At 41.7% G+C, this 24695-nt stretch overlaps 1 protein-coding gene across 1 annotated transcript in view; it reads right to left on the reverse strand.

Annotated features, from left to right (window-relative positions):
- CDS1 (CDP-diacylglycerol synthase 1) overlaps positions 1–22632 on the reverse strand; it is a 66484-nt gene extending 43852 nt beyond the window's left edge. Inside the window, exons 1-2 of the mRNA XM_045790934.2 lie at positions 21984–22632; positions 7285–7412 (exon numbers count right to left, since the gene is read on the reverse strand). Coding sequence (XP_045646890.2) covers positions 7285–7412; positions 21984–22100 — 245 coding nt within the window. The 5' untranslated portion in view covers positions 22101–22632. The remainder of the gene's footprint in view (positions 1–7284; positions 7413–21983) is intronic.
- Positions 22633–24695: the final 2063 nt, after the last annotated feature.

Here is a 24695-nt window from a genome sequence, read left to right on the forward strand (position 1 = left end):
TTAAAAGACATTGAGGAAGACATAAAAAGATGGAAAGATATTCCATGCTCATGGATCGGAAGAATTAACATAGTTAAAATGTCCATGCTACCCAGAGCAATCTACACTTTCAATGCTATCCCGATCAAAATACCGAGAACGTTTTTCAAAGAACTGGAACAAATAGTCCTTAAATTTGTATGGAACCAGAAAAGACCCCGAATCTCCAAGGAACTGTTGAAAAGGAAAAACAAAGCTGGGGGTATCACAATGCCGGACTTCGAGCTGTACTACAAAGCTGTGATCACAAAGACAGCATGGTACTGGCACAAAAACAGACACATAGACCAATGGAACAGAATAGAGAGCCCAGAAATGGACCCTCAGCTCTTTGGGCAACTAATATTTGATAAAGCAGGAAAAAACATCTGGTGGGGAAAAGACAGTCTCTTCAATAAATGGTGCTGGGAAAATTGGACAGCTACATGCAAAAGAATGAAACTTGACCACTATCTCACACCATACACAAAAATAAACTCCAAATGGATGAAAGACCTCGATGTGAGACAGGAATCCATCAAAATTCTAGAGGAGAACATAGGCAGCAACCTCTACGACATCAGCCAAAGCAACCTTTTTCATGACACATCCCCAAAGGCAAGAGAAACAAAAGATAAAATGAATTTATGGGACTTCATCAAGATTAAAAGTTTCTGCACATCCAAGGAAACAGTCAGAAAAACTAAGAGGCAGCCCACGGAATGGGAGAATATATTTGCAAATGACACTACAGATAAAGGACTGGTATCCAAGATCTACAAAGAACTTCTCAAACTCAATACACGAGAAACAAATAAACAAATCAAAAAATGGGCAGAAGATATGAACAGACACTTTTCCAATGAAGACATACAAATGGCTAACAGACACATGAAAAAATGTTCAAAATCATTAGCCATCAAGGAAATTCAAATCAAAACCACACTGAGATACCACCTTACGCCAGTTAGAATGGCAAAAATAGACAAGGCAAGAAACAACAATTGTTGGAGAGGATGTGGAGAAAGGGGATCCCTCCTACATTGTTGGTGGGAATGCAAGTTGGTACAGCCACTCTGGAAAACCGTGTGGAGGTCCCTTAAAAAGTTAAAAATTGAGCTACCCTATGATCCAGCCATTGCGCTACTGGGTGTTTACCCCAAAGATACAGACGTAGTGAAGAGAAGGGCCATATGCACCCCAATGTTCATAGCAGCAATGTCCACAATAGCTAAATCGTGGAAGGAGCCGAGATGCCCTGCAACAGATGACTGGATTAAGAAGTTGTGGTCCATATATACAATGGAATATTACTCAGCAATCAGAAAGAATGAGTTCTCAACATTTGCTACAACATGGACGGCACTGGAGGAGATAATGCTTAGTGAAATAAGTCAAGCAGAGAAAGACAACTATCATATGATTTCTCTCATCTATGGAACATAAGAACTAGAATGATCAGTAGGGGAAGAAAGGGATAAAGGAAGGGGGGGTAATCAGAAGGGGGAATGAAACATGAAAGACTATGGACTATGAGAAACAAACTGAGGGCTTCAGAGGGGAGGGGGGTGGGGGAATGGGATAGACCGGTGATGGGTAGTAAGGAGGGCACATATTGCATGGTGCACTGGGTGTTATACACAACTAATGAATCATCGAGCCTTACATCGAAAACCGGGGATGTACTGTATGGTGACTAACATAATATAATAAAAAATCATTATTAATTAAAAAAAAAAAAAAAAAAAAAAAAAAAAAAAAGAATCCCTTACTTCACCTTATATAATAACAACAAAAACCAAAAGCAAACAAACAGCATCTCTTCACTTACTCGGAGCTAAATTAAGTGTAAAAATCATGTTAGCCAAAGAAAGAAAGGAATTTTTGTTCAAGCGTGATTAAGGATGAATCACTAGGCTAGCCAGTGAGATGGTCAATGTGGATATGTGCACATCCCACCAGGGTCATTCGGAAGGGAAGAAGGCAGGTGCAAAAGCCCTCTGAAAAGACACTCTGTCCTTTGGGGGGGGGGTAGGAAAAAAACAATAACGATTTTATTAAGGTGGTTTAGACAGAGAACACAGCCTTCTAATGACAGAAAGTAAAGAAAGGTTAATGCAGAAGTGAAACTGCAGAGCACAGCGACTTCAGCGAAATGAAGAAGGCACGAGAAGGTCAGTCACTGAGGGCAAGACCAGACTGACGGTCATTTCCTTCTAGTGCTCAAAGCGTGCTGCTGGCTCTCCTCACTTAGGGACAAGGGCCGTAAGTACAAAAGTGCTTCCTCACCCTTGGGCCTCCGCGTGTTCCTCAGAGCAGAGCTCTGCCGTCTGCCCAGCTAGGCTGAGCCTGATCTCCCTCGGTCCTCTGGCTGCCAGAAGGGCCGGGGTTTTGCCCAGTGGCCCTCCCTCCACACCCGGGACACTCACACTTCATCCCCAGCATACTTTACAAATATTGTCACTCTTTCTGTGGCCATGTTATGAAAAATGCCAGCTGCCACTGTGTAAAACCGAAAGGATTCTAATAATACCTATATATGAACATTTCTGAATCTAAAATTGTCTTCCTCCTGGTTTTATTTATTCTACACTCATTTTACACTGAACTCACAGTAAAGTTTTCCTTTAAGACTTCTCTGATTTCTCTTAATTCAAATGACAACATTGACATTATGTTACAAGAGATCTGGGTTCACCTTAAAGTATAGTAACATATATATGCTGTGTTCTAAACACAGGCCTTCACCCTCCTGTCTATAAAAAGAAATACTAGCTGACTTCATCCATTTATCAAGTATTGACTACATTCCCTGCTTTCAACCACTCTCCTATACAGTCTAGATATTTTTCTTTTTTTTTTTTTTTAAAGATTTTATTTATTTATTCGACAGAGATAGAGACAGCCAGCGAGAGAGGGAACACAAGCAGGGGGAGTGGGAGAGGAAGAAGCAGGCTCATAGTGGAGGAGCCTGATGTGGGGCTTGATCCCACAACGCCGGGATCACGCCCTGAGCCGAAGGCAGACACCCAACCGCTGTGCCACCCAGGTGCCCCAGTCTAGATATTTCTTAAATATCCCTTTTATAATGTCATTTCCGCACTCAAGATCTAAAATGCCAACAACATTAAGTTGAAACTCTTTCGTCTAGCTTCCCAGGTTTTTCATGAGGTGGCCAAATTGTACTTACCTGACTTTATTTCCCTCTACTGTGTAACAAACTATGTAGACTCATAAATTTCTCATGAGACTGTAAGTTTCAGGACAGAACTGAAGTGAGCAGAGAATCAAAAAATGCTATGGCTGAAAGGTTCCATTTAGTTTTATAGACATAACTCTTTGTGGATTAATGAATAGACTGGGAACTGGGCTAGGTCACAGAGCTAGTCAGAGGTAAAGGACCAAAACCCAGTCTCCTGATAATAATCCTGTCCTGTGTGCATGAAACCCAGAAGCATATTTAGCTCTCCTTTATAACTGATCCTCAGACTCGGAATTGTTCAGAACCTACAGAAGAGGACAGTATGTAAGTGTCAGAAATCAGTCCCCTTGGGGCGCCTGGGTGGCTCAGGAGTTAAGCGTCTGCCTTCGGCTCAGGGCATGATCCTGGGTCCTGGGATCGAGCTCCGCATTGGGCTCCCTGCTCCGCTGGGAGCCTGCTTCTTCCTCTCCCACACCTGCTTGTGTTTCCTCTTTCGCTGGCTGTCTCTCTCTCTGTCAAATAAATAAATAAAGTCTTAAAAAAAAAAAATCAGTCCCCAGGTGAATGTTGCCAATATCCGTATGTTCCTTTGTTAGATGTCTGGCTTTGAACTTCAGAGGATGGTACCTGCTGAGAACCAGAGATCTTAAACAGAAAACCTACTTTCTTCATATCATCCACAAATTCCTTGGTAACTGATAACCTGAGCCCTCAAGGAACATATCCTATCTGGTTATCTTTTATATGGCTTTTCCCCCTTCCAGAAAAATTCCCCTCCCCCAACAAGGTCAAAGAGTTAACTCCCTTGATTATTCTAATAGATTCCCCAAATCTCCTAAGAATACCTAATACTAAGGTAAGCACATAAAAGAATATACTTAAATATAACATATATATCCATTGATGCAGCAACAGAAAGTCATCTTTTAAGAGAGAACCACTAAATTCAAAACAGAGCATGATATGAGGGATAAAAAAACACTGTTACTAAAAACCAGAGGATAGCCTGACTCTGAATTCAAAATTCTTGATTTCGTTTACCACACTACCATGATCACATTAATAAAAGTCTTAATTTTGAGTCCAAGTCATCACCTCATGATTGCTTTGAAAAAAGGAACTCAGAATCAGTAAAGGAGAACTGCATTCAAGTCTCATGTCTCCAGGACCTACATAAGTTAGAAATGAGATTTCTAAAAAGTATATAATTAAGCAGTATCCTTAAAAGTGATTATCTAAAGTAGTTATACACTAATTGCTCAAATCGTTCATGAGATGTACAATGCTTTACTGTTACGACAAACATTAAGTGGTTTTTATTTCAAAAGTAATGACAATTTTTTAAAAAAATTATTTTCCTAGTGGCACAAACATCATGAGTCATCAAGAACCTGGGTTGGCAAGGCAGTTCAGCTGAGCCAAGAATTGGTATACAGAGATACTCGTCAAGAATGAGCAAGAATTCTGTGGACCATCTGGCAAAGAGTTTTGAGAAAATCCATCTATCAGCTTTTGAAGGAAGTGAACAGGAAGTGTGCAAGTTCCTGAGTGAAGAAAAATGCATCATACAGCGTAAGAGCACCAAGTATAAGGCTATGCCTGGATGTTTCCTTGGCTTCTCAATCTCAGTGGTAATAACATTCTGAGCCAGAGAATTCTTTGTTGTGAAGAGCTGTTCTGTGTACTGCAGGATGTTTAACGTCCTCCCTGGTCTCTCCCCACTACATGCTAATAGCGCTCTCTCTCTTAACAACCTAAAATGTCTCAAATGTCACAAATGATCAAATGCCACATGTCCACTCGTGTAGTCTGGGGGGGGGTCAAGACATTGTCCCTGGATGAGAACTACTAACCTAGACTGATAGCTTAAGGAGAGCTTCACTAACAGACAACCAGACTTAACTGGTAATGACTATTCATTCACACAGACCCACACACAAGTCACAAAACAGACTGGGACAATTTGCCAAGTGACTGAAAACCTTCAGGCCTCTTCCAATTTCAACAGCTTATGCTCTGCTTGATATTCTATATTAAAGACTTAAAAATGAGCATAATCTTAACCTAGCTACAAAGAAAAACGCTTAATACAGACTTGTTTTTAATCGTTAAAATTTGGAAACCAGCTAAATGCCCAGCAATAACCGTTTAGTTGAGTAAATGGAACTACAGTCATACAATGGAACATATCATGCAGTCATTACAAATATTTAAGCATATTTAATGATGTTGCTCCTAAAACTGCAGAATGAAAATGTAAATAGGTAGGAAACAGTACAATACCATTTTTATATTATACACCCCCCCACACACACATATATGCACAATGCATAAGAAAAAAAGCTTCGAACAGTAGATATCACAATATTATAAATGTCAGTATTTTGGGGGAAGGATTATAGGACTCTTCCCCCTGCAATTCATGTACTTTTAAAATGTAATTAGTATGTTTAATCCCATGCATCTACAACTTCTAAATCTTTGTAAGACAGATCATTTTAAAAAGAGCCTAAAATAAGATAGATTTTGAAACATTCATGTAGCCTTTAGGGCAAAGTTTGAGAAGACTGAAACTGGTTATATTATTGTTCATTTTTAAAAACCAATTCTTTTATGAACAGAGCACAACACCTAGGGTCCCAATGTGGTTCTGTCACTTACTAGCTGCATGACCCGTGGCACATAACATTTGTGTGCCTCAATTTCCTCATGTATAAAACAGGTTTATACAATTGAACCTGTGTGACAGGGTTGCTGTGAGAATAGCCAATGTGTGTGAAGAGCCTGGAGTAGTGCCTGGCACATAGCGTGTGCTCAATAAATACCAGCTGCTATTACTTGCTACTGTTACTTTATGCCAGGAAAAAAAACCCCTCATTATTAAGGAAAATCTACTATAGATGACACACAGGAATCCAGCATCATTCTTATATAACATTAATAAAAAAAAATTTCAGATCTGAGATAGACCTGATAAGATTTTAAAGCAAACGTACATCTGTGAATGAGGTCGGAAAAACTGAGATGAAGAACTATCAAAATAATAATCATGTTTTCCGTCTTGAACAGCAAAAAGTTGTTCTATTGGTTAAAAATATATGAAAACTTCTGTTTGAACCAATCTATTCAAATACAGTTATCTGCTAGGAATTAAAAACAGAAAAACTTATATTACATTTATTAGATATGACTAACCAGTGTTTTTTGTTACGACCTTTGGGTAGTCAAATCAACTTAGTAAGTCACATCCAGCATTTTTGTTCAATATAGAATATCAAACAAAAGAAATCAGAGGGTATCACACACAGTAATAGCGAGAACTGCTTTATAATATTTTTGCAACAATTAAAATACACATTTGTGTGTCTCGGGATGTGGTGTAAACTGTATCTCTTACTGTGTGTCACAGTCAAAAAAGCTGGAAAAACACTGTTCTATACCAACATTTAAGATTTCACACATTAATCAGGATAAAAGCTTATATTTATTTTGCTTTTATAAATTTTATAATTCATATTAGTAAAGCATACAATGGAGGGCAATATAAGAGTAGCTCAAATTTGGTGGTGACCAAACATTCAAAACTATAGCAAACATAAAATGGTAATGGGTTACAGAGTTTGGGCTGATAATTTAAAACTCAGTTAAAAGAAAAAAAATGACCTATTTCTATCTGGCATTTGAAAAACAGGGAACAGAGAATATGGAATTTTCTTTATTCGATGTTCCAATACCAGAAAAGGTAACCTGATCTGGTAAATGGATCACTCACTTGAGAAATCTGACAAATTAGGGCAAGAGCCCCAGGTCTGCATCTTCCTAGCTCTGAAACCTTCCCCAGTTAACCTCTCAGACTTGGTTTCCTCATACTTCACAAGACTGTAAGGATTAAAGGAAAGAATGTACACCAAGCACTTAGTACCATGCCTCACGTATGGTGAAAAAGTATAAGCCTTCTCTTTCACAGCTCCAAAACTTAGAAAAAGTGAGATGTATGACATCAACCAGCATAACCTCACAACTTCTCTCGAGCACCCATTCCAGTCATCTTCATCCAATCATACCTTGAAGATAAACCAGATAGAGCTTTCTTGAGGATCTCAGGGGTTCTATCTGAAGACGGTGGAATTTCTGGAATATCAGAATCTGTTCTGGAATCCAAATCTCCGTATCTGTCATCAATATCTGTTTCCTAAAATTAAGTAAAAAGGAAAATCACTTTGCAAAATTGAAAAAAAAAAAAGCACTTGCTTGTCAACGCATTTATTTACTGCTCAGTGTGTCAAATCTCGGTTATGTAACTCGAAGCAAAGAAACAACTATTAACTTATCTTGAATAACCAAACACTGTTGTACTCCCGTTAGGAAAGTTTCATGATTTTTGCTAAAATCTATCAATATAAAGGATTAATTTGAACAAAACACACAAATAGAAACTTCCCATAGTATCTAAATCAGAAATTTATCAACAAGAATCAAATTTTTGTTGTTTTGCTACTTAACTGGGAAAACATGGTATTAATTCCATGTAAATTCTGATCAACTGTGCACAGTCCCTTTTTTATTTGATTACAATCAAAGCATCAACAATAAATGCAGAATCTTACTGGCATAGGATTTTATAAATTTATGTGTATATATAAGCATTTTTCACTTCCTTCATTTTTATTAGATCCTCAAGAGACAATCTCAGTGAAGCAGGTCAAACAGACATTTTCATCTCTGTTTTACTGATAAGTAATTATGATCAAAAGCATTTGCTTTGATGGTAATATTTTTGATAAAGTTTTAAAACCCAAATTGCCTTCTAAGAGTACATGTACAGGAGCTGTGTGTGTACGCTGGGGCCTTTAGACAAAGGTGGTCACTGTGGAATTTCCAGGGTTAGAGTGGCCAAGGAATTTTGAGAACACAGCTGCCTGGGGTGCCTGGGTGACTCAGTCGGAAAAGCATCTGCCTTCGGCTCAGGTCATGATCCTAGGGTCCTGGGATCGAGCCCCGCGTCAGGCTTCTTGCTCAGTTGGGAGCTTGCTTCTCCCTTTCCCTCTGCCTGCTACTACCCCTGCTTGTGCATGCTCTCTTGCTGTCAAATAAATAAATAAAATCTTCAAAAAAAAAAAAAAAGAAAAAAAAGAACAGAGCTGCCTGATGTTATTTTAAAGTTGTTTGCTCTGCTGTAACGTGTTTCCACTCCTATGTCTTTCCCTCTCCTGCACCCCCCACCCCCCACCCCCAGCAACCTTGAGTAAAGAGTGCAACACATACATGTGCTTTGGAAGAGTGGTTTACAGAGGGGGAAACTGAGGCAAAAGGGGCTGAACTGGGGAGGAAGAGAATATTCACAGGAGGTGAATACAAGTAGAGGGAGCATTGAGCAGAACATTGAGCCAGAAGTGATCCTAGGAATGAGAGTGCCTAGGAAGTTAGAGTGTTCAGGAATCTCAAACCCAGCTCCGTCCCCGTGGGCAACAAAGTTTTGGTAAATTTCAGCACCTTTTTACCTGTTTCTTCATCCATAAAACAAAAGCATTTAATAGAATGCTGAGGCCTTAGTAAAGTCAAAGAAGTAGTAAGGTATGATTATGATTGTACCAAGTCTTCCAATTCCTCATTAAGTAGCTTACCAAATAAAATTTTAGCCTTGGGGGAGTATATTCAGTTTTCATAAAGCAATAATAAACTTGTTTACTAACTATAACTTTCTTATTAAATAATCATTAAATTAAATGTGTCATCATACCAAAAATGACAAACGAAATAGACATGCTGAATTCCCACTGTGACTGAGTCAGTTGTCCCCAAAGCAGCTTAAACAGAGAGAGATACTGACTAATAAACCACCAGACAGAACATCCCCTGAAAATCTCAGGGCATCTGCCGTCAGTCTGACTCGCCAGCAGGTCTTTGACATCTAGGACAATGGAACCCACCACTTTTTTTTTTTTTTCCTTTTCTCTGCTACTCTTTTTTAAACTTCAGTAACCCAGTGTTGTAGGCGTGGTGTGAGCAGTAGTAGAGATGGTGACTAATGGCCGTGGCTCCCTAAGGCAACATCACCATGCGCCAAAAGAGCACTAGACTAGGAATCAGAAGTTGCCAGCACTAATTCCACTTCTACTCCATTACTGTGAAGAAAGCCAAATTACTCAGCCCTTTGGTTAAGAAACTCAGCCTTTGGTTTTCCCACAAAAGCACTGAACTAGAATACAAACTGTGCTCCTCCAAACACTAAAGCTCTCAGCAAGCCACTTCCAAGTCTACTCGGCAATAATGGTGACATGCCACAACCCCCGTCCCCATGCACACGTTCTCAAAATAGCTGCCCTGCTTTTATTTTTATTATTTATAAACTTCTGATTTCTAATTTATATACCTTAGAGAAACACAAAATGAAACACTTAAGATTTAACTAGGCTTCTTCAATTCCATTCTAATAACTAAAGAATGAAAGATAATTCCAAAATAATGACATTTTAGAGCAATGTTACTCAAATACTGCAGTGAATAGCAGACTCTTGTGTTGCTGTATTTCTTGTATGGATCCTCTGTCACAAAGACAGAAAACTCGCAAAGAAAATGAGTGTGATTGGAGATCCTGGGAAAAAAGGAAATAGTAGTACAATGGTCAACCAGAGCCATGAAACATGGTGCCTGCTGAATGGAGGAACTTAAAATGTTTAAGAAAACCAAATTAGGGGCTTCTTCTCAAGCCTGTAATTTAAAGATGATGATTCTCCACTCTTCATCTTAGGCCCTGTTCTCTCCCACCACCTACCAGGTGATCCCATGGTAGCTTGCCTCTTCATCTCTCTGCGAACTCACAATTCCCAACAGACCTGCATCTCTAGCTTCCAATATGCCATTTCCAGGCGGGTGGGCTTTCCATGAACATCATCTGAAATTCAACATAAGCAAACTGACCTATCTTTTCCACACCAAACCTGCTGCCCCTTCTGTATTCCCTTCTCAGGTAAAAACACCACCACCAAAACCGTTCAACAATTAACTCAGGTTTGAAACTTGGTTATCAGCTTAACACCTGCATCTCCTTTGACCAAAACGCATTCAGTTAGGACCAAGCCTGTCATTCATCCTCCCCCATCTCCATCCTCTCCCACCACTCCATCCTTGCTGAGCATCACCCTCTCTCACGTAGCTCGTCCCCCGCCCTCCATCCAGCACTCTCTAATTCATTTTTTTAAAAGATTTATTTATTTGAGAGAGAGCGTGCACATTTGCACAACCAGGGGAAGGGCAGAGGGAGAGAGAGAAATCTCAAGCAGACTCCACGCTGAGCATGCAGCTCGATCTCACCGCCCTGAGATCATGACCTGAGCTGAAATCAAGAGTCGGACGCTTAACCAAATGAGCCACGCAGGCGCTCCTCTAATTCATTTTCAACATAAAAAGAATCTTTCTAAATTGCAAATCTGATTTTACCACTCCACAGCCCAACATCACCAGGATAAAGTCAAACTACTTAGCATTGCTTTTACTGTTTTTCATGATGGGACCCTGCTCTTCCAGCCACTCTTTGATGACTCCCCAGTTGTCGCACAGTGCCATACTCTCTTGAATCCAGACGTTTGTTCTATGTACAAAGTACAACTTGTATACTTTCTCTCTTGGTCTCATCCCAGTTCCAATCTTCTCTTTCCCATTTCTCAAACCTAGTTACTGCCCACTCACCCTCTGACCTCAGCTTCAAGGTTGTTTCCTTTGGAAATGTCTTCCCTGACCCCCAGCTCCAGGTTAGCTGCTCTTCAACTGTGTTTCCACAATCTCCCTAATTTTTACCTATTAGTTTAAAGTTATTTGTTTGCTTATCTTCATTTTCCAGGAGTCCATAGCCTTTGTGAGAAGAAAAAATACCATTTACTGGCCTCACTCTTGAATCCCAAGAAGTCAGCAGACGAATTGCCCCGTGGCTGACATTTATTAGACAGATATAAATATGTGTTGAATGAATTGAGTCTGTCAACTCATGCTAACTTTTAAGATTAAAATAAGAAGTTCTCATCTTTTCTTGCTAGCTGAGTAGTCTTGGCCAAGTTACCTCGCGTGGAAACTCAGATGCATTTATTTACGTAAAATGAAGGCTTCTGACTACGAAGGACTACTATTTTCCAAATACTAAATTTTAATGAAAATGTGTCTAGGAAATGATGGCTAAAAGTTGAAGAAATAAGTTTCTTTATTACCCTGTAAATTTAATTTCTACAGTATAAGTACACGTAGAAAATAAGAGCAAAAGCACTTTAAAATTATTGGTTTAAGTCTTTGCTAAAACTTTGGCTCATTCTGATTTTCCCCCAATGACACCCGATTCTATTATACATTAAAATCATACTATGTCTCATTTATATGAGTGTTAAATTCCAAATTAAAAATAAAGATCCCTGAAGTCAAAATCCGTGGGATAATACAAAAGAACTCAGAAATTTGAGAAATTTTATTCAAACGTAAAATATTACTATCATCACAAATTTGCATTCTATCTGAGATCATGTTAGTGTTGGGCTCTCCATAGGGAGAGAAATAATGCTTACAGCTCTTCTTGCCTTTTGGAAGGAAAAGCAAGTATATGCACTAAGGGTGATTAAACCTGTCCTTGGGGATGCCTGGATGGCTCAGTCAGTTAAGCATCTGCCTTTGGCTCAGGTCATGATCCCAGGGTCCTGGAATCGAGTCCCATATTTGGCTCCTTGCTCAGCAGGGAGCCTGCTTCTCTCTCTGCCTGCCACTCCCCCTGCTTGTACTTCCCCCACCCCCAAGCTCTTTCTCTGATAAATAAATAAAATCTTTAAAAAATAAAAAAATAAAAATAAAACAGCATTTATTTAAAAACAGTAACAACAACCTGTCTTTGGGTATTTTCTGCAAAGGATGAACCATGTTTGGATCTTGGTTTGAAGGGAAAGGGCAGAGGAAGAGGGGAATCTCAAAAACACATTTGGCAGCAAATGGGAAAATATGAATACGGACTGTAGATAAGAAAGTTATTAATTTTGTTAAATATGATAATGGTATTGTGGTTACAAAGGAGAATGTCTTTAAGAGATGTATGATTTAATATTGGAAGTGAAGAGCTGCGAGGTCTGCAACTTATTTTCAAATGGTTCATTAACGAAATATTTGCATATGCATATATGGCAAGATAAAGCAAACCTGGCAAAATCTTAACAATTGTTAAGTGCTGAGCATACAGATAATCACCATACTAGCCTTCTAACTTTTCTACATTAGAAACTTTTATAATGCGGCGCCTGGGTGGCACAGCGGTTAAGCGTCTGCCTTCGGCTCAGGGCGTGATCCCGGCGTTATGGGATCGAGCCCCACATCAGGCTCTTCTGCTATGAGCCTGCTTCTTCCTCTCCCACTCCCCCTGCTTGTGTTCCTTCTCTCGCTGGCTGTCTCTATCTCTGTCGAATAAATAAATAAAATAAAATCTTTAAAAAAAAAAAGAAACTTTTATAATAAAAAGCTAGGAAAAGATTCAAAACTAAGCAATACACTGTTTGGGGATGCAAATATGCTGTAAACCTATCAAGAGACGGAAATACTGAATATAAAATTCAAGCTGTGATTAGCTAGGTGCCTAAGGGGTTCCTTACAATCATGACCCTTTTGTACCAGTTCTATATTTATTAATAACAATATAAATTATTATAAGTAATAATAATGTGCAGAATTCCAGAAGGCACCATCTACATTAAATCCTACATGAATGGCACCCCAGGGTCGTTCAAAGACAACACAGAAACAGTTCAAGTATGAACACAGTAAATGGGTGAAAAGAAAAGCCCAAGCCTTGAAAGAGGATTCTAATTTTGTTTTCCAGACCTGGATTTGTGTATTTCGAGGTAAAATTTGAAGTCTCAGATGAGCTTAATAAACATTTGCTGACCCACAGCATACGCTGTTTTCAAATAACCTGCTTGGAATAGGAAGGTGGCACTGAGCCCAATCTTAACTGCCAAGGTTTGGTCCCACCTGGGCCAGACAGATGATGAAGTCAGACTGGCTTCATCAGCCTTACATAAAGCTCTTCAATAGCTGGCCATAGGCTCTGGCAAATAAAAGGGACTGCAAGCATAGCCAGGAAACAGAAAAGCAACACTGCTTTTCTAGCCACCAAGTTAGCACAAAAGAACTTTAAATGTCCATTGCTGTGAGCTCCTCATCCTGGCCTTGACTCTTGTTTCTCCCTTCCTGTGCACTCCAATTTTATATTTAAAGGAAAGCTTACAGTGTGGATAGTTCTGAGTCTTAAGCAAACAAACATTCAATGACATGACATGAAAAATCACTCTGACCTCTCCCTGTGGATAAGAAAATTAGTAAACACTTAGAAAGATAACTAAACTTGGCATATGATCAACAACCAATTGGTCACTAATGAAATTAGTTCCTTTTCTGGAGTCACTTCAAAATGTGACATCATTCTCATTAAATAGCTTCTGGAACATTTCCTAACTAAATGAATCAAAGTATAAACACCTGTAAAATAAAAACAAATGATTTCTTCTCCTAATCAATCACAAAATAAGTGAATAAGAAACTATTTTGGGGGGGGGGCGCCTGGGTGGCTCAGTCGGTTAAGCATCTGCCTTCGGCTCAGGTCATGATCCCAGGGTCCTGGGACTGAGTTCTGCATCAGGCTCCCTGCTCGGTGGAGAGCCTGTTTCTCCCTCTCCCTCTGCCTGCCACTTCCCCTGCTTGTGCGCGCGCTCTCTCTCTCTCTCTGTCAAATAAATATATAAAATCTTAAAAAAAAAAAGAAAGAAAAGAAAAGAAAAACTATTTTGGGTTTTTTGCTGTTGTTTTGAGAGACCATGTGCACATGCGCACACACAAGGCGGGGGGAACGGGGGGGGGCAGGATGCAGAGGGAGAAGAGAGAGAATCTTAAGCAGGATCCATGCCCAGCGTGGAGCCTGACATGGGCTCAAACTCATGACCCTGAGACCATGAGCTGAGCCAAAACCAAGAATTGGACATTTAATGGATTGAGCCACCCAGAGGCCCCTAGAAACTATTTTGTTTGATCTGAATTTAGCTGCTTAAAACCACAGATTTACAGGTTTTCAGCTAAAAGGTTCTAACCAAATTCAGAAAAGCCAAATTAGTTTTTTAAAAAATCACACAAAGTGGTAATAGTAATAAATAAATAAATAAATAAATAAGTTCCTAAGTAAATATTTTCATTAATTTTATAAATTTAGGACCACATACCTAATTTTCTCCTTTACATTTTTTCACTCAGAAAATTTAGGGTAAATCCCAGTTTTTAATACCATGTGACCTTGGGAAACGAATTTAGGTTTCCTCAGGGGTAAACTAAGGCTATTTCCCTTGTCTACGCAATTGTTAAGAGATTCAAATTGGCATTATATACAAGTGAGTATTTTGCAAACCATAAATTACTTTATTACCTTTATTCCATACAGTTAAAGTCCACAGTCCAAGAAATTATTATATATTCTACAATTACTCATTGAGCAACAAACAAATCTCGGCCTCACCCCTTTTCTCAAAGGTACAGAGTCACAAAAAAAGATGACATTTAATCAGAACCTCAAATATAATAGGCATCCAACAAGGATTTACTCAATGCAGAGAAGCAAGCCAAGCCTCATGAAATGTGTCTGTATACAAATTCTTAAATGACCTATTTTCCTTATACTGACTCAAAACCGGCTTTTTAAAAAAGACATTCCCAACCACAGAGTAAACACAAACAGAAAAAAAACCTTCATTTTTAGCTGTGCCATCCACGAAGAAACATGTGAAGATGTTTAACAAAAAGGCATATAGTTAAACATAAAGGAGAATCATACTTTATATGTACACGGCATAATTTTTCTGTATGAGCTAAATTTCCAGAGTACTACTTTAAATTGTCTCACTTTCCCCCAGTACATTTATGATAAACAAAACAGTGTTTGCATCAAAATGTCCATCACAGTACACACCCAAAGCCTGATACAACTTATGACGTTGTATGATACAATTTCTCAAAATATTAAGAAAATAAACTGTTTAAAGACAAGATCACAAACGTTTAAGTAAAAACTCACATGGGGACACCAGCATATTCTTTAGATGTCCCAAGAATAATTTAAAGACAGGAGAAGAAAGTACCCTCTCTCACCTCCAAAATTTACTGCCTACCATTACCATGACTTTAAAATGTGACTGTCTGCATTAGCATAACTGTATTATTCCTGGACACTCGATCTGGAGATCACTGTTCACCAAAAGAACTTCTGAGACACACATCAACTCTTTAATAGGAAGCATCAACAAACAAGTTTCTTTCTAAGATTCCTTGAACCCTTGTCTTAAAATCATTACATGGCTATTGCCACCAAACCCAAACTGTTATTTGTGATCTTTACTCAGTCCTAAACAAGCCCTTGCACTGAAAGACCTGCTTCAAGCCAAACTTCCAATTCTCACTAAAATCCAACCCTGCCTTTCCCACTCCAAGACTCTGCCAAAGCTCTGTTGAGGTGCTGTTCTCCCTCAACGCAGAAAGCCATAAACTCACCTTTGTCTTATCAATTGGTTGGTTGGTGATATGTGGGGAGCCAGCATTCAAAAAATGTTGTTAAATAAAATGAATATGCTGCAAATGACAAAATAATCATGGAAAATTACTTAGGTGGTAATACTAACAATTGATCAACAATTGGGGAGTATCAGTGTTAACAGTATTCTAGATGTCTATATTTAAATATTAGTATTTATTAATGGCCTAGATTTAAATGAAAAAAAAAAGAAAGAAAATGTTTATTACCACTTACAGGTGATACCAAGACAACCCATAGAGAAGTGTGCCAAAATGAAGAATTCATAGAAACACAAGTTCCAAAGCTAAAAGTTTATTTTAAAAAAATACTAAAGTTATTTACAAAAGAAACGACACTCATCTGAAATGGGGAAGGACAGAAATTAACTGCCCAGAATGTCACCCTCAACCTCACAAACCAAAATCTGTATTGAAGGAGCAGCCTCTCATACAAGCGTACCAGGGACCTTGTCCTGCAGCACACTATTTCACATGTGCTCCCCTTTACTAGCCACAACTTCCCTGTGCACCCCCTTCTCTCCCACTTTTGGTCCAGGAATCAGGTCTTAGCTTGACTTCCAACTGCTCAATCCCTCTCAGCTCATCCAGAGCTTCAATAACCCACTTTGGCCTTCAGTCCATTTCCCCGCCTACCCTCATCTGTGGTCATCCACTTCAATCTGGCCTTGCTGATTTGTTCACTCTTTTGGCATTCTTGACCTGGCATTCCCAGGTCGAAATCACACCTAGTGCCTTTCTTGTTCTCAGCTATTAAATGGTGGCTATGCCGAACACATACAGTCGCTGTGAGGAACAAGTAAAGTACAATGCTACAGGGGCCAGCCAAGAGCAGGCAGCCCCAAGATGGGCCACTTTGACATGAAGATTATTTTGAATTAAAAGCAATCAAAACCCAGCAGACTCAGGAAAAGCTCTTTATCTCCCCCTCAGCCACCTAAAAAGAATTTAGATCGAGGACTTGCTGCAGGTAGAGAGCTATCACCACAGATAACTATATTATACTATGAACAAGGTCTGATATGGAGGAACCTGGCTATGCCTATTTGATCAAAGTCCTCAATGTCCCATTGTTTCTCAGTGGCCCAGCAAACATTTTGTTGATCGAACATTGACTCTTTTTCATGTTTCTGTGAAATTGCATTCCTTCCCTCCCCAGATCCCTACTCCTCTTCTCCTTATATACCATATATACCCCCTTCTCCTCATGTACCATGTATACCTTATGTTGCCTGTCTTTGGAATTTCCATGTCTATTTTGATTCCCTGTACATACAAAATGAATATTTTCTCCTGTTAATCTGTCTTATGTCAATTTCATTCTTACTCCAACTAGGAGGACCTTGAAGGGCAGAGGAAAGTCTTCCTCCCCGATAATGTGAAAGTACTCTGTGAACTCTAAATCACTCTACAAGCATCAACTACTATGACCAATACTGCTACTGAGTTAAGAACTATGCTAATTTGATCCATAACAAAATTGTGTTATTTTAGCTCAACTGAATCTTCACTGAGTGATAATTCTATTAGTTGCCTCTTGGTCATTTCACATCACACTCCCTAAAGTAACACTCCAAACAGGTCCCAGTCAGAGATGACTTCTAGCTCAGCTCTGCTGCTTGCTCTAGGCCATTCTGGGCAATAACAACCACTCTCTAGACCAAGTTTATTATTTTTAAATATATATAAAGATTGGGTTGAACTAAATTGTTTCTAAGATCCCTTGAAGCTCCGTGGTTCTCAGATTCTAGTTAAAAAAGCAAAAGCATCAAACACTTTGATCTCCCCTCTTCTGCTTTTCAAAATGTTTCTACATCCACCCTCCATTCCTTCTTTCCTTTCCTTGGATACCCTCACCTTCTGTACTCTCCACACCATGTCTGTTTCCTTTTTTCTAAGGCTGTCCATCCTCTTCAGCATCTTTACTCTCCCTTGACTTCTTTCATTCAAATACCTTCTCCTCTCCCTTGAAAAAGCAAATCTTCACTTGAACATCCTCTCTAGCTGCTATCATGTACTCTCCTTCACTGCCCCTTCCAGACAATAACCACCAGCACTTCATTTCTCATATTCTTCAACCTAAAACCTGGCTTCTACTAGGATCTTTTGCCAAACTCAGTGTTCTATGCCTCATCTTTATTCCTAAATACTATTGCTGATATCCTCTAAGCAATCCCTCTTCCTTTGCAGGACCTCATTATCTTGGTTCCTTCCCTACATCTACAATTCCCAAGGTCCGGTCTTCAGTTTTCTCCCCTCTCTGAGATTCTAATCAAAAGTTGACATTTCCAGACCTGACCTTTCATCTCAGTTTCCATCACCACCTTGAATCATCTCTCTTATTTTAAAGAATGACAAACCAGGGCGCCTGGGTGGCTCAGTCATGAAGCATCTGCCCTTGGCTCAGGGTGTGATCCTAGAGTCCGGGGATCGAGCCCCACGTCGGGCTCCCTGTCCCGCTGGGAGCCTGCTTCTTCCTCTCCCACTCCCCCTGCTTGTGTTCCCTCTCTCACTGGCTGTCTCTCTGTCAAATAAATAAAATCTTAAAAAAAAAAATGACAAACCCTGCCCAGCCCAGTTCACTCATGCTCACTTTCAACCTGCAAAACTACCCCCAAATTTTTGCTTCTTCCCCTAAAATATCTTAAGTTATAGATCAAAGTATGTCTGCCAGCAGGCTTTTCCTGTATTACTCTTACTCTAATCACCCTAGTCTAGGTCCCACAACAATTATCTAAAATATACATTCTCTCTCCACACTTATTTCCCTGCCCCTACTACAAGCCCTCATCATTTCAGACCTATCAGGCTTGCAATACACTCCTATCTGGTTCCTTTGCAGCAGGTATCTCCCACTTCCAACACTTTCTCCAGATTGCTGCTAGAGTGATAGGCTAATGCCTCTGTAAAAACATTCCAGTGGCTTCCCAGGGTCCATAAAATAAAGCCTAACCTCCTCCACAAGACTTTGAATTTCCCAACCTCACCTCCCAAACATACACAGTTTATGTTCCAGGATTATCAAACTAATTTCAGTTTCCTGTGCCTAGAATGCTGACTCAAGAAACAGTTCTTCATGCCCTTTGCCTAGAACGCCCTGCCCCCAACTCTTGCACACTGATGAGTCCCCAGAAATCTTTTCATTTCAAGCTCAACCCTCACTTCCTCTTTAAAGTTTTTCCTGTTGTCTCCAATGTAGAGTCCAACTATGCCCTCTACGCTAACAATGAGCCTGTTCAGGCTTCTAAAAATTTAACTCATATGTCTCCTGGGAGGTTGAGGGACTGGTCTTGTCATCTTTCAAGTATTACTCCAGCATTTAACAACTGGAAATACGCCCCTGCAGGTAAGACACACTTTTTCACTGGCTAATTCTCTGCAGCACAGAGCCTTCTCCCAGCATGTCTCCTGGTCCTGAACAATGAGAATGTCATGTTAACAACACTATTATAAAAAGACTACAAAATGGCACAGGAGTGTACTATAACAGCAAAATACAATGCACCTCCTCCACTTCATTAATTCCCCAAGAGTTCTGCCTTTACTTCTACCTGAACAGAGAAGGGATTTAAATAGTTTAAATGGACGAAATATTAACCAGCATCTGATGTGCAAACTGATTTTAAAACAGCCCTTGACCTGAAAATATAGGTGCATTCAAATATAACCCTGATAAGAAAGGATAGATAGGGGATAGAGTTCAATGACTCAGAACTTGCCCAGTCAAGAGTTCCTGGGGCGCCTGGGTGGCACAGCGGTTAGGCGGCTGCCTTCGGCTCAGGGCGTGGTCCCGGCGTTATGGGATCGAGCCCCGCATCAGGCTCCTCCTCTATGAGCCTGCTTCTTCCTCTCCCACTCCCCCTGCTTGTGTTCCCTCTCTCGCTGGCTGTCTCTATCTCTGTCAAATAAATAAATAAATAATAAAATCTTTAAAAAAAAAAAAAAAGAGTTCTTTGTGATAAACTCTGGAAGTGCAGTGATACTTTAGACAGTTTGAAAATGCTCATCATTGTCTAAGGAATCTTAACAGACTGGGTTACATATGGCAACATCTTCTCCCAGAAAACAAAATCCAGCTGGGTACATATTAGTGAAAAACCAATAGTGTGGTATTTATAAATAAATAAATATGCAGTGAGGTAACCCAGTCACAGACAACAGTTCTAATGAGTTAAATCAAATCACAGTCGTTTCCATTTTAAATACATTAGGGCGTTAAGAAACTAAATTCATTCAGGGGCGCCTGGGTGGCACAGCGGTTAAGCGCCTGCCTTCGGCTCAGGGCGTGATCCCGGCGTTACGGGATCGAGCCCCACATCAGGCTCCTCTGCTATGAGCCTGCTTCTTCCTCTCCCACTCCCCCTGCTGTGTTCCCTCTCTCGCTGGCTGTCTCTATCTCTGTCAAATAAATAAATAAAATCTTTAAAAAAAAAAAAAAAAAAAAAAAAAAAAAGAAACTAAATTCATTCAAAAGTTATTTTATGCATGACTTCCTGAACATGTTTTCTCTTATTAAAAGCTTGTTAGCTTCTGCTGGTTAAGGAAGTCAACATGGGGAAGCTGGTATTTCCTTGATTCTAAACTATACCAGTGCTAAAACAAAACAAATCCCAACCTAATTAATTCTATTTTTGGTCTAGTTTCCAAGGCAGTTTTCACAAAGACTATTCTCAGCCCACTGTTTCTAGCTTTGTAACACCAACCTTCAGTAACTGGAAACTGTTATATTTTGCGTAATTCCTTGACACATATGTTCTATCACAGATACTCATTTTATTCCTCCTGTTATCAAGGGTAGAAAATAAAAGGATCTGTCATCCCACTGATTCTAAAGTTTCATTCCTAAAATCACTGTTAAATTTATTACTTCATGACATCCTGTGATGTTCCTACCAGGGCTTTGAAACTTGAGCTGCATCAAGCTCATCAACATCAGGTTGCAGGTGGAGCCCTCCCCAAATCAGAACTGCCAGTGAGTGTGTACAAACCAGAAGAAAGGGTATCAGGAAACACGTTCTACTTCAGAAAGGCCATTGACTTGACCTTGGGCAATCCACTTCACTTCTGTAATTCAAACTGCAATACCTGCTTCTTCTAAAGAAGAATGTTTCTAGGAATAGTTTAAGAGCTTTGAGCTTCTAAAATACAATGGAATTGTATAAACAGATTTTACGAAACAATCTATTCTCTGGCCCAATTTCCTAAACCATCTAGTTTAAAAGGTCATAAAAGTGCTCTGTTTTCCCAAAATCCCTAGTTTGATCACTGTATTATGGAATAAGCCAAACTTTGACTCTTTTTCTACCTTTAAATTGAACAGGAGTTAAAAGTCCTCAGGAATTACCACGTCAGGTCAAATAACATCCACTATACGGGCGCCTGGGTGGCTCAGTAGTTAAGCCTCGGCTTCCGGCTCAGGCCATGATCCCGGTGTTCTGGGATCGAGCCCCGCATCAGGCTCCACCGCTAGGAGCCTGCTTCTTCCTCTCCCACTCCCCCTGCTTGTGTTCCCTCTCTGGCTGGCTGTCTCTCACTCTCTGTCAAATAGATAAATAAAATCTTAAAAAAAAAATCCACTATAGACTGAAGAAATGCGCTGTCTTGGACTCAAAAGAAGCTGGAGGATTACAACTGTGTCACGTGCATGATACTCTCAACAACCCCCCACCCCCAAATCTATCATACCGGGAGAGGGCAGAGAAAACGAAAAAGTGCTGATGGGGCAAGCCAAGCTTCCAGCGTCTGGATCCAAAGACATGTTAGAAACGAAGGTGCATATTTTAACTTTAGTCCTTCCCAACTTTGCTCCTCTATGGAGAAGAGGTGTTAGGTGGCAGCTCCTAGGGTGCCAGCTCCCGTCCTGATTCTATCCTCGGCCTCAGATGCCAGGGAAGGGAAGCGGAATGGGAAGAAACTGAATTGTAGTCAAGTCGAATCATCCAGCTATGCTGGGCAGCAGTCGTGGTCATCCTGGGAAACGCACCATCTCTGGTGCCCGGGTTCTCAACCCCACTTGAGGAAGGAGGAAAGAATGCCAGGCCGGAGGAAGGCGGAGCGGGCAGCCTTCAGCTTCACCACACATTCCTCGGGCCCCACCCTGGCTCCCAAGTGTCCCGGCCCAAACGAGGACCTAGCCCGGGCGCAGGTGTGCGCCTCTCGCGGCTCCACTTACTTTGTCACTGGTGCTCTCGGTTTCGTGGTCACCGCCAGCCGCCTCTCCCTCGCGGGGTGGCGGCGCCACTGCTCCCCCGGGGCCGGGGCAACCTCCCCGGTGCCTCAGCTCCAACATCTCCCGCTCCCGCGCGGCCGTGGCGGCCTCCTCCAGCGCCCCGAAACCCGAGCTGCGCGCGGGGTCTCACTGGCTGGCTGCTCTGCCACCCCGCAGCCGCGCACTCGACGTCCGGCAGAGCCGCGGCCACTAACACGCCCCCACCATGGAGGCGCAGCCGCCGCGCCGGGTCACCCCCAAAACGGCATCAACGAGCGAGCGCTCGAGGCCGCCTCCAGCGAGCGCCGCGCCGCCGGAAGGGCGAGGAGCGAGCGCCAGGGGCCGGGTCGGCTCGGGGTGCGGCGCAGGCTCGGGGCGCCCGGCCCGAGCAGAGAAGGCGGGGACGCGACTGAGAACGGCCGCCGGTTGCCAGGTGCGCGTCTCCACGCAGAGGCCCAGGTGGGAGGAGAAGAAGGGGCGGGGAGGGAAGGAGGAAGCGTGACCCGCTTTAGCGCTTCACCGGGCGCCCGCCGCCTCAGCCCCGGCACTCCCCGCCCCGCCTCCGGACTCCAGAGCGGGCTGGTCCCGGCCCCCCTACACCTTTCTCTGGGTTCCTGCCTCCCGCAGCCAGGTCACGCGCCGCAGGCCCCGCCCCGGCCCGCCCCTCTGCGCTGCACTGCGGTTCCCACAGCCCCGCCTCCCTCGCGGAGGGGTGACGTCACGATCTCCCCCCCCCCCCCCCGGCTCCACCTCGGTCTCTGCACGCACGCAGGTGGGGGCCTTGAGAAAAGGTGGGAGCGGCGCGGGCTGGACAAAAGGGGAGGAGCGAGAAGGTGGAGGACGGCCGAGCACGGTGCTTAGCCGTGAAGTTGAGAACTTGTAGACTCGTTCCCGAGCAACCGAGAGGGCTGGAAGAACTGCCCGAAGACGCCTGGTAACTATTGACAGCGCTACACACTACCCCCTTGAAATGACTCCACGGCCGCATCAGCTTGGTACACTACGGCGTGCCGGAGCTTCACAGGCGTCCAGAAGCAGAAACTTGTCTGGCAGGATGGACTTGTTGACTTCGCGGCGTTCGAGCCCAGTGTCATCACCTTGAAAATAGATGCGGAAACACTGGGTGTCCTGGGATGGACTGGCCAGTTTCAGTCACAAACCCAAGCTCTGTCTCCTAGAAACTCGAGTATTGGATCTCACAAAATTCACTGCCTAGGGTCCAGAGAGAGAACCCAGACCCTAAAATGTCACGGGGTGCAGTTGCCAACCAGCTAATCTCTAAGCAATCGAGAACCTTGGGTTGCTAAAGTTGGAACAGGAAGGGCGCAAGATCCGCATTAATTCCATTCCAAATCCTGTTAGAAGGTGATTAGTTTTCTTGACATGTATCCACCACCTGGCCATTACTGATAGGCTGACGAATGGGGGGGGGGGAGTGAGGGGAGACAGGCCATCACACAAACGGAACACCACTCAGTAACAGACAGCTTAAGAGAAATGAATCAACAATATAAATTTCTCAAGGTCATTACTAACACGTTGTTCTGAAAATTTAATAACAAGCAAAACCAAAAAGTCAAAGTAGGATGCATTAAAAACCAGAGCACAGGGACATCATTTTATTTCACCAAAACGAATCTTTAAAGCTCTGAGTTCAGATTGGGTCATCATATTTTCAAAAGGATATAGAGAGATCAGATTCACGGGAAAAGTAACAAAAATGATAAAAGACATGAAAAAAGTCCTTTGAGGGACGGTCATGGTGTGGTTTACTTTAAGGAACAGAACACTATGGGGTGAGTAGGTTAATCAGTTGTCCTCCATTTCTTTGGAGGACCAGACATGAAGGACTGCCTGCTTGTCAAGAACATAATGTTGAAGAGGCTGCTGAAGGCAGTAGTCAAGTTTCCATCTCTGGCTCCTTCACCCAACTCGGCAAGAGGGAACATTAGAAGTGCTCCACTGGTCCATTCTAGCCTTCTTGGAAGTTAAGAAGCCTGAGTTCTAGTGTCACTGATGCAACTCATTGGCTTGAATTAGTCATTAAGCCTCAATGTCCCCAGCTATAATGTGGATACTAGGGAGGATGGCCTCTGTGGTCCCTCCCAGCTCACACAGGATTCTGCAACGGAAGTCTCACTTTTTCAGAGGCCAGTCCTTCCTTTCCCCCATGCCTCAAGAGAGGGGTACCTAGCATAGCAAAGTGCCTGAAAGGTTTCCTCCTTCCTTCTTCCCTAGTCAACCTGATAGCTCCTTTGACTTTCTTCTCCTTTTGCTGCAGGAGGAAAGGAGAGTAAGGCAAGTAGCAGGAGGGAAAAACAGAGAATAAAAGTGCATGAAAGGAGAAATAGTATTCCCTGACCTAGGAAAAGTGGGACCAATTCAGAGACTGTCAAAATAGACTGGTTTACTATGTTACGTTACCCTTCCTTAAGCTCTGCCTGCTTCTTGGATTTCAGCTGAGATAGTAATTTCTTTGTCTTCTTCATTATAGCTATTGCCACTCGTCAAATGATCACACTGAGCCCAGATGGCAAGAACCATAGTTTATTCCTCTTTACAGGCCAAGCCATTGCCACAGTGCTGGCCCCCACTCCCATATAGTTAATACATTTGTTGGAGAGGTGAATGAAGAAATGAATGAGTGACAGACGTATTGCATAACCAAAGAAAGAC

The sequence above is a fragment of the Ursus americanus genome, chromosome 8 (assembly GCF_024610735.1).
Source record: "Ursus americanus isolate L20-20 chromosome 8, mUrsAme1.1.p, whole genome shotgun sequence".
NCBI lineage: Eukaryota > Metazoa > Chordata > Mammalia > Carnivora > Ursidae > Ursus > Ursus americanus.